Raw genomic sequence first — 11,217 nt, 5'->3', positions numbered from 1 at the left:
ATAATCGATAGTGCGTACAACGTGTACATAAAAACGTAACCACGCGTTCAATTTGCGCGCGGGAAGAGTAAGCATCGCGAGTGTGTGAAGATTTTAAATAACTCTTGTTTTCAATACGGATAAATTTCAATAACATAATACTTCGTGTAAGGTTTCGTATTATTTTCATTAAGTTTTAGTATAACAGTGTGCGTTTCCAAGATGTGGGTTAGTAAAAAGAGAAAAACATAATAAATGTTTAAATGTGTGAACGAAACGAGATGAATACCGTACTCAACTTATACGCAAAAGCTGTTCGAGAAAAAAGAAATTGTTTTCTCGGGAATTAACGAACCTTAAAAAAATCAGTGTTCAGGATTCAGTCGTGATTCTTTGATGTTGAGTGTTTGTCGTTTCGTTGCTTTACAGCTTTCAATCGACCAATCATTTTGGTGGTGTGCAATCGTTCAGTGTTTATAAAACTTCGACCCCCAAATCTTCCCCTACATAACGTATATTTTATAATAACACCTAAGAAGTTCTCATTTTAAATTTCTGTGGTGCGACCTAAATAGCTACGCTAACTATCGCGACCATGGCCACGAACTTGGTGCACGGAGAGGGACATAAAATCGATGGTAGATCGATTATTACAGCGGTCGCATTATTTCGAACCAACAGTATATATTCATATTCATCGCACACACGAAAGACGATTTCGGACAAAGGTCTACAATATGATGTGTTTACGTGAAATGCCATTTATTTAATAAACAATTTTAAATCAATTGTACCTATTTAGAGACATTTTAAAATGTGAATATTGAAATAATTTTCATGTTTCAAACCCTAAATTAGCTATTAATTATTCATGGATTGATCTTTTAAAAAAACCACAACACTGTTGCAAAGCAGTTTCGAATTCGTCGAAATGTTTATTCTCAACGTACATATCTCGAGAGTTGAAATGAAAAAAAAAAATACAGCACAGCTCTCTACCGGTTTGATATTTACCATCCAGAAACATTTTACCGTCTATTTTATATTTATTTATAAAAACGTTTACAAATAAAACAGTATTAAAATTTATTGTTTTATTCTATAATGAACACGGTTTTAAAACACTCAAGTAATTATTATGACACATCGAGTTGCCGTTGGTCGGATGCGGCAGTGATCCAATAAAATCGTGTGGCATTACAGCAATAATCAAACGCAAAAATTTAAATTTATGTGTATTTTTTTTTCTTCGTTCAAAACAGGTGTAACTTGTATTCACAAAAACAAAGTAATAATTACGCCGTAATTTAAATTTTAGATGTTCATTATAAAGTATGTGTCCGCGGTAATGCGTTTTAATTTTGACGTACGATGACCAATCAGTGATAATTTCTGGGAAATCGTGCGACTTATATTTTTTTCTACGTGACATTAATCAGGATGCGTTTTATGTTTTATTAATATTGTTATAAGATCACTATATTTTATTATACAATCATATTAATAACGATCAAATCAAATGCGCTTTCAATCAACGTTACATTCAATTAATTTTCAATGGAATACACAAAAATCATCTATAGTATAATTACAGTAAAACAATGCGTAAGTGAATTGTTTACATTTTATAAGTGAAAACCGTACATTTTTGACATTTGATATTTTATTAACTACTCGTATTCAGTCTTAATAATACACACGAGACGATGTTTCATCAGAATCGACAACCGTGTACGAAACTAATTTACACGACCGGTAAACATTTATGGGTTGTTAAAAACAAAGTTTTCCACGTAAGTTTTTTCTGAATTTGACGCAAATAATTTAATGGCGTGTAACAACGTATATTATATATATATAAAATGATCGCCTGAAATTTTTAAGGACACAAATTGTTGTTTACGAATAATATAAAAACAACAACAACAACATTTTTCTCTTACGGTGAATTTAAAACGGAGTTTTCCTCTTCGCCCGACGAATCGATCGTAATATTTAATGGTCGACCGCCGTAGGTGGTCGAACATCGCACGTTACAGAATTCTACAGTAGTAAACAACAAGCCGTGTCGGCCGAGTGCGCGCGAGATCGAAATATCAAACGCGTAAATAGGCGCTTATTTATTTATTTATTCTTTTTTTCGGTTTATGGGACGATTAAAATTCTTCAAAACGTAAATAATCCGCTTCTTAATCCGTGGTCGCCGCAATACGGGGTGTTCGGGAGGGAGGGAGGTAGGTTTGAAATATCAGGAACAAAATATAAACTATTCCACCTACAAATGTATAACTAATAAATAAATTAAAATAAAATCATCAGTCATTTAAAAGTTTCCCGTGGTCCGGAAATCGACGTATACAATACGATTATATGATGTTTATGAATATTTTAAATTTTTTCAAAACCCACCCCCGACATTTTTTCCTGCGTTCGCCCCGGCTCCTACGACTCGTCCGCCCATCATGTAAATCACGTGCCCGCGAAGGATCGTTGGTCGACGAGGTTCGCTCGGCGAAATCCTTCGCACCTTTACGGACGGCGCAATAACGTCGGATCCCGTTCGGTCGACGCGTCGCGCCCCTCTCCCGACGGATTGGAAACCCGTAACGTACGGCGCTACGTACATGGGTGTGCTGCCGTCGATAAGAACGGACATCAACAAGTCCCGGGTCCGGTGACGATAACGCGGTGCGCCGGGGGAAAAAACGTTATAAATACCGTCCACCAACGGCCGTTAGCGTTCAATTTACTCGCGCACGTCCTCCGCACACGCCGCGTCGATCCTGCACCAGAAAAATCCAACAACAATCTCCGGTCAATATGGAAAGCTACTTTGTCGGCAAAAAGTTCATCGTCACCGGTGCCAACGCGGGTAAGTCCGACCGACCGTCTAGTTCCTCTGGACGTCCGAATTTAATATTGCTTCTATTAATAATATTAATATTATTAGTATCGTCGTTATTTCCATTATTTTTCGTTTCGTATTCATCTCACGATGCGCTTGAAACACAACGCGTTGCACTTGTTCTGACCGTTTTGATTTATTTACATTTTTTTTTTTTTGTTTGCGTTCGAATGAAATACGACATTTGGTGAATCAAATCGTTTTGATGCGTTTCTAGTTTTTTAACGTACGTCGGATGATGGTTTACATTTTGACATTTGGTTGAGCTAAGACGAATTTAATCGGTTTTAAGAATCATCGTGCGTGCGTCAGTGATGTGTTTAGGACTTTTTTTTTATATTTTTTGTTATAATGTAGCTCCATCGAGATAAACAAAATAAGATTTAAATATTATTTACTTTGGTCACACTTATAAGGATTTTAAAAATTCTCAAATGACAAAATAATATAATTGAAAGTCATTACAAAAGAAAAAAAAACAGGCTACATTCTCCACATACCACCGTGAAAATACGTTACTATGCTTATTTAAAATCAGTTAATTTGTACACTAGCGATTAAAGAAAGTGGAAAATTAATTTTAACCTTGACCTTAGAAATATATTTCACAGTGGAAAATTATTTGAACAGACATTACATTATACGATATTGATTGAATAATTATAAACCATATTTAACTGATATTATTATGTTTAACATGTAAGATAGGGTGACCATACGTCCTGTTTTTTACAGGATTGTCTTTTATTTCAGCAATTTGTCCTGTTGTCCTGATAAACTTCTTTCAGGATACTTTTTGTCCTGTTCTTTTGATCAAACGAAACTAATTTGAAAACGAAACTTACGAAAGTAATGAATAATGATTATAATTATAATCTTGTGATTGTCTGAATTTATCAGTATGAGCAGAATGTCTACGAGTTATCGGAGCTTATCGGTGTTATCGGATCGGAGAAAAATCGATTTCTCGTTGTTACAATTAGATCCAGTGGCGCATTTAAGGGGGGACGAAAGGGGCAAATGCCCCGGACGCCAAATTTTTGGGAGCGGCAAAATATTCTAACTTTTATTATTGATGTGTTCATGATTTATTTAATTTTCACACCTTTTTCGGTATTGTTAAGCATCTAATAAGAAATTAAAAAAATTATACTATACCTAGTCACCTAGGTAATAGCGAAATAGCAAAATAGGTATATATTACATTTATTATTCGATAAGATATTATATTTTCGTTCAATGTTTATAATAAAGACTCGGGTTCACAGAACGCAGTATTTACTTTAAGGCACATTTAAAAAGTTTACAAAAAGAGTAAAATTTTACTTGAAAGTGTTCAATGTATGTTAGCATTTATAAAAGAAAATAATTGAGTTGAAATATATCCTTATATTGATATTGGTCTAAGGATGCTACTATGTATGTACACCTTCAAGTAATCGTTCAATGGAAAAATCATTTTCCATATTAAAAAGGGTCAACATTTATTTAAGATGAACAACGGGAGAAAATCGTCTTAATTAATTAACAACCCTTAAAATTAAAGCTGATTTAGCGAAAACTATTAATTTTAATGATATTATTAGAAGATGACGTAACCAATACTATTAATATTATATTATATTGTATTATAAAAATTATTATTATTACTATCTATTATTATTACATATAACATAAACTTAAACTTATTACCATGAACTAATATCATTATATTATTACTATCATCAATTTAAATATAAAGGTTAGATTAAATCAATGATATTATTGAACATTTTTTTTCTCAAAAGTTAAAAAAAAAATTATAAGCTATCGATTATTTTATTATATATAATTAATAATAAATATAATATATTTAATCTAATAAAAAACCATGTATTGTTGATCATTGTGCATTTAATAAGTGTTAATTCCGTTTTCTTTATTTAATATATATATATATAAGAAAGGAATATTCACTTAGAAAAAAAAAATTAGGTTAACGTTAGGATATGTATTACTATAAAATTATCTAATACAATATCGTAAAACAACTGATTTATAATTTCTTTCATAAAATTAATTTTTTTATTGCTTGACTTATTTATTTATTTATATATATATATATATATATATATTTTGTAAGGGGGAAGGCGGAAAAATTATTTTTCCCCAGGGCGCGTATATTATAAATGCGTCACTGATTAGATCGGTAATAATCATAAAACAACATTTTAAAAATTTTTCGTTTATAGAATTTCATATATTTCATTTAGAACATCCACAATTATTAAAACTAATTATTTCATCGGAAAAATATGAAAAATAAAATAGTGAAAACATATCTGAACAATCGTCATCAAAATGAATTAATAAGTTTTTTAAAAAAGTAAAGTACATGAATTTAATCTTATACAGTGTTATTAAAAATTATGTTTTTTCACAAAAATAAATATAAATAAATAATATTAATAATATAAATCATTAAAAATATATATATGTATGTATATATATATTTATATATATATATGTTAAATATTTTTTTTTTATATATGATGATCCTAATGTAAGACTAATTATTTTATTTTGTTTTAATATTCGCGTACTGAATTTCAATTCAAAGCTTGATGAAGCGGAAACAATTTTACATTTCCATTGGATTTTTTTCGAAATTTAAATAATAAACATGTTGCGCATATACCGAGATAAATAATTGTATGGGATTATCGTCGTAATTTTAATTTGTTTACTTAGTCACATTAACCAGATAATAAAATAATGAAACAATCGAATTGTTATTAATAGCTAGTTCGTGCGATGGAACGTTGTTCATTATCCCCGGTTAATTAGAAATTGTAATTGATTGCGTGCAAGATACCCTACGAGAACTGATGACTAACGTCTCCGTGAACGGGAAACAAATAATTATGATATCACGTTTTAATTGCCCGACCGTTCGGTCGTCGAAACAGAACACATTCCGTGTAATTACACCGATTTCGATCGAATAAATAATAACTCCAAGCATTGACAATTTCCAAACAGGAATCGGCGAAGTAATCACCGAACGTCTGGTGAAACTGGGAGCCCATGTGTTCGCCGTCGGACGTGATAAGTCCAGATTGCCACCTGCAGGACCCAATTTGACTCCGGTGTGCGCTGACGTAGGTGAATGGGAATCTTACGATATCATCAAGGCCTTGGGACCCGTCCACGGTTTGGTGAACAACGCCGGTGTAGCGTTTATCGAATCTTTCTTAGACATGACGCAAGAAGGATGGGATAAGTAAGTTTAAATTAAAATTTTTTCACTCCTGTTTAGTTTGATCGTCGATCGTCTTCCTAGCACATTTAATCGTATTACTACCCGACGACGAAGTGTATTTATTTGAAAGTTTTTTCGTCAGCAAATCACGTTTTAAGAACTAATATTAGAATAAGTGTTAAACATTTTTATTTTTATTTTTATTTTATCGAAACGTGACGCACATCGGAAAAAAATGTACTTAAACGTCGGGTTAAATAATTTACATTTAATTTGTTTTACCCAATTATAATATTCAATATTTTGTTGCTTTTCAAAAATATTCTACCATGAACCGTAAAAAATTATGTGTTAGTCCAAGAAATGGTGATTTGGTTTTTCTCTAGATGTAGTATTTTCTATAAAATGTTTCGATTGATTTTGTGCAGGACCTTGAACATCAACTCCAGAGGAGTTGCCAGGATCAGTCAGGCCGTGGCCAAGAACATGATCGCCGCTGGAATCAAAGGTTCTATCGTCAACGTGTCGTCTACCATTTCTGAAGTACGTACAGAAAGATTATATCGTATTATGTGTGCGCTGGCGCACTTGTTTTTAATCATATATTGTTTGAAAATCACTAACCATTTACGAACCATAATAATATTAACATTAATTACTATTGTGGACGCCATCAATATAGATTACGTGAAAAATAGATATCATCTAACATCGACCTCATTGTACAGTTGAATTAATAGCCCGTAATCGAGGTACACTTTTTCGTATGTTATAAATATCCAACGTGTTGTTAGTGAAATACGTGAATTTCATTTCCTTAAAATCGAGTGTTAACAAATGTTTTCTGGGTTTATTAGTATTAAGCAGCTCACACGGCTAACCTCCATGATTAGTTGAAGTATTTTATCTTTATTAATTGATCACGGGATTATGGAACGTACGTGGTCATTATTATTTTATTATTTTTTTCGTTAATCCTGAGTGCTATAAAATTGTATTGAAAACAATCATTTTGTTATGAAAGTGCGTTACTCCTAAGATGGCGATAAATCATAATGTTTGGTTTAAACTATATTAGTTTTAAAGGTTTTTTTTTTAACTGGGTATGAATACAGTGATTTTTTGTAATACTCGTATTGTGTTTAATAAGCTTTGCTCTATACAGCTAGGTTTATTTTTTCAAAAATATACAATATAATAATTAAAAGTTTGGAAACCATAGTACTTCGAGAACCGTTGAATGCAAGTATGACTTGGGTTGGTTGAAATGGTTTGAATTTTGGAGACTTCGAGTACTAATGGATTATAATCCAAATATTATTTGTTCGTCTTCGATTAAACTCGTTAAACTAATATGCACGAAACGGTTTATCTAATCAAAACAATAATTTTCAACACCAAAGCATATTTTCTTCCGTAAAACATGTGTCACAGATGTTCAAAAATAATTTCTCTCAAAAACCGCAGGAGTTGTCGACTTAAAATCGAACGCCATAAATCCGAAGACCTGTCTGTTGCTCGTAAACATTGATCTGATCTCCACACAAATTATAATATGATATTTCGTCGTCAATCATTTAGACTGGTGTTCATAATGACTATCGTGTTTGACCGTTGTTTTTTATTTATGTTTTCGTTACAGCGAGCCATTCCGGACCATACTTCGTATTGTGCATCCAAAGGTGCCGTCAACCAAGTAACCAGGGTCATGAGTATCGAATTGGGACCGCACGGTATCCGTACCAACAACGTAAACCCGACCGTGGTCATGACTAAAATGGGCGCCAAAGCATGGTCCGACCCGGCCAAATCCAACCCGATTTTGAACAGGATCCCGTTGGGACGATTCGCAGGTAAACGATTTGCATCGGTATTACATTTGTATAATTTTAACCCACGAAGCTCGTGAAGCGAATTCGTTTTCATGTTATTTTGAATTCCGAGTTATCCATGACAATAGTTAAAAAAAAAAAAAAAGAAGAACATTAATTATTGTAACATATTCAGATAGTGCTCTTCTTAATTCAATAGGTATAGTAGGTAAACCTAGTTTTTGTTTTACTTTTTGTATAAAGGATTATTAGTCCTTGTATAATTTACCATCGTTTCTAATACCGTTAATATCATTACACTCATTAACGTCGAATGCATAGACGATCACATTAATTTTTTACTAGGGCACCTGTAGGTGTTTTGTTCTCACACATCTTAACCAAATGTTTATTCTTAATATGTTTACTTGTAGAGTGCAATGACGTCGCCAACGTTACGCTATTCTTGCTCAGCGATTACGCGTCGTACGTGAACGGAGTCTCGATTCCAGTTGACGGTGGATTTTTAACCAGTTAAATTAATGGATTTACCTAGGAGTTTCGGCGATTTGAATTTTATGAAGAAAAAAAAAATTTGCATTATTTTTACGAATTATAATGAATATTTTAAAACTTAGATTATTTTAGTCGGTAATTTTCATCGTATTCATGTACTATGGGTACGAGCATCTAAGACTTCTTATTATAAAACATACTCGTAACGCTCATATAATTTATAGTTATTGTACAATGTTTTCAAATATAATTTCATTGTTTTAATTTCAAGCACTTGATATTTACATCCTTAATGGTTAACGGTTCGTTTTGCAATCGTTATTTTATTTGATTTTATTTACATACATGGCGAGTTGCTGCCCAACGCACAGTATTGAAATAGATGTTATTAATTTATGATTGCGACGGAACAGTACTTTCGGTACAAACTAGGGGTCGTTTATTACATGGTTATTATAGTACACGTGTATAAAATCTATTAAGTTTCGTGTTTTTAATACACGGATATTTAATACCCGTTACTCGTTACCCGTGTATTTAATACCTATTCGTATTAGCACTACAAACACTCGGTTCGAGAGCTAATAAATTCCTCGTATTATCTAAATCGATGAAAAACGGATTGTATACATTTCATTATGTATGTATAGTAAAAGAACACCATTGGTGTTGGGTATATGTCATTTTAAGTAGTATTAAAACAATGTATCATTGCTGATATTTTTTAATTTAAATAATTGATACTAGCAAGAAAATTATTTAAATATATAATTCTAGACAGTGAAATAGAATTTTTAGTTATCAACAGTCAAAATTATTAAGAAATTTATAATTTTTTGTGATATAATTTGTAATTCCAATGCAAATGTTTTAAAAATAGCTTATAATCAAAATTATATTATAAATAATTTAGATTTCGTTGCATAATTAATATTCTAATTAATATTAATAAATATCTATTAAATATCTAATAAATATCTAATTAATATTAATATTTATGTATAGACTATATTTTACTTAACAGTATAATAACAAAATAAATCACGGTGGGTTATGTCAGTTTTTCTTCACGGTAACTTTAATTTACATAACTAAATATATCCCCTATTAATTTCATTAATGTTCAAACCAAGACTCGGAACTTTAGGCATTTGCATATTTGTTGAAGAAGTGCATATTTAAATTCTCGTTGGACACAATTTCGATCCATATTATACTGATTTCAAATATAAAAATGTTTGTTGCATAATTTTGTATATTTCGTTATTTTTGTAGGAATTTGCGTATTTTAGGTTTCAAAATTTTTATGTGCATATTTCATAGATTTAACGGAACAATTTTTTTTTTTTTTTTAAATCTATTGTTTAACAAAAAATATTAGATAGACGACAACCAAAATTGTAAATTTTATATCGTTTGACAATATACATAAATTAATCTATTTTAGTATAGCGTCCAATGCATTAACAACAATATTATAGTATCTGTTGTACTGAGAAATCGTAAAAGTGATCGCCGACGCCGACCGACCCTAATATATTTTTAAATATAACATGGCAATATTATTGTACCATAATACAAAGTGATCGTTATCAGTATTTATACATTGAAAAAAATATTGATAAGTAAAAATATAGTCGAAATAACTTTGCTTGAACCAAGTTTTTTCCATAAAAATGCAGAGAGTTATTTACAGCAAAAATCGAATTGTACGCAAAAATGTTTATTTAAACATATTAAATTCTACTTCTGATTTTGAGTCCGATTCACACTGGTATGACCGGCATCACAATGTGTTATTTTTTATGTAATTGTGTATGCATTGCTGCCGACGGCACTATAAAGATACGATACGATACGACACGACACGTTACGACCGACCATTCACTCAGAGAATATTTTTTTTCAATATATTTCAGTATGTTTACTAAGTTGCCTACAGAACTCCTTAAAATTGTTTTTTGGCTTTGTTGATATAATATTTTATTTATAAATAACGCCTTGAGTATAGATAAATTATATATACGTATATATGTGAAATATGAGAAATCACGTGAAGTATAAATGGTCGGCTAAATCGATTTACAACGATTTAAGATAATTTGGGATTCGAGATGCCTTTGGAACTAGGGTCCAATTTAGCTTTTTTTTTAAATATTTATTTTGTTATTTTGATAGAATATGTATCTTAACAATCATCCGATTCGAAATATTAACTACAATGTTTTGATAATGAATTCTTCAGAATAAGTAGAAAAAATCTACTAGGTGTCAGTATCTGGGCATCGAATTTCAACCAGGAGGTGGGTTTCATCGTTTTTCTCACAGGCTTTAACCTAACCGTTATAGTTCACGAAAATGATAAGAATGTAAAATAATAATAAACCGACATTGGGGAAAATTATACGATAGCAATAGCCGTCGGAGATATATTTACCAAGTACACACTGAAATGGAAAATAGGACAAGAAATTAATTTATTTCCACCCGCTACAATTCTATACAATACTGTGATATGCAATACTGCTAAAATGTTATACATTTTCGAAATTAAATGAAATTGAAATTGTAAATATTCTTCCAGCCTTCCTTTTTTTTCAGTCAACCTACCTTGTTATGATTCAGCAAAGTAAATTCGGAGAAAACCTATAAAATTCGTCTACCCGGGAAAAAAATCAAAAAAATGTAATATGAATGCTAATATGCACCCGGGACAACTTATCCTTTTTGCTTCCTTCCTTCTTACACAATTTTAATATGTATAA

At 31.3% G+C, this 11,217-nt stretch overlaps 1 protein-coding gene across 1 annotated transcript; it reads left to right on the top strand.

Moving 5' to 3' along the window:
* Nucleotides 1–2,713: 2,713 nt before the first annotated feature.
* On the top strand, nucleotides 2,714–8,575 carry LOC112686065 (L-xylulose reductase-like). The gene is made up of 5 exons (XM_025558183.1): nucleotides 2,714–2,851; nucleotides 5,906–6,146; nucleotides 6,554–6,668; nucleotides 7,768–7,978; nucleotides 8,371–8,575. The coding sequence occupies exons 1-5, from the start codon at nucleotides 2,800–2,802 to the stop codon at nucleotides 8,472–8,474; spliced, it is 723 nt and encodes a 240-aa protein (XP_025413968.1). The 5' UTR covers nucleotides 2,714–2,799; the 3' UTR covers nucleotides 8,475–8,575.
* The last annotated feature ends 2,642 nt before the right edge of the window (nucleotides 8,576–11,217 follow it).

Source organism: Sipha flava, unplaced genomic scaffold (genome assembly GCF_003268045.1).
Source record: "Sipha flava isolate LNK unplaced genomic scaffold, YSA_version1 2_pilon_pilon, whole genome shotgun sequence".
Lineage (NCBI taxonomy): Eukaryota > Metazoa > Arthropoda > Insecta > Hemiptera > Aphididae > Sipha > Sipha flava.
Note: the sequence above shows the minus strand (reverse complement) of the source record. Positions and strands in the feature narration are given on the sequence as shown.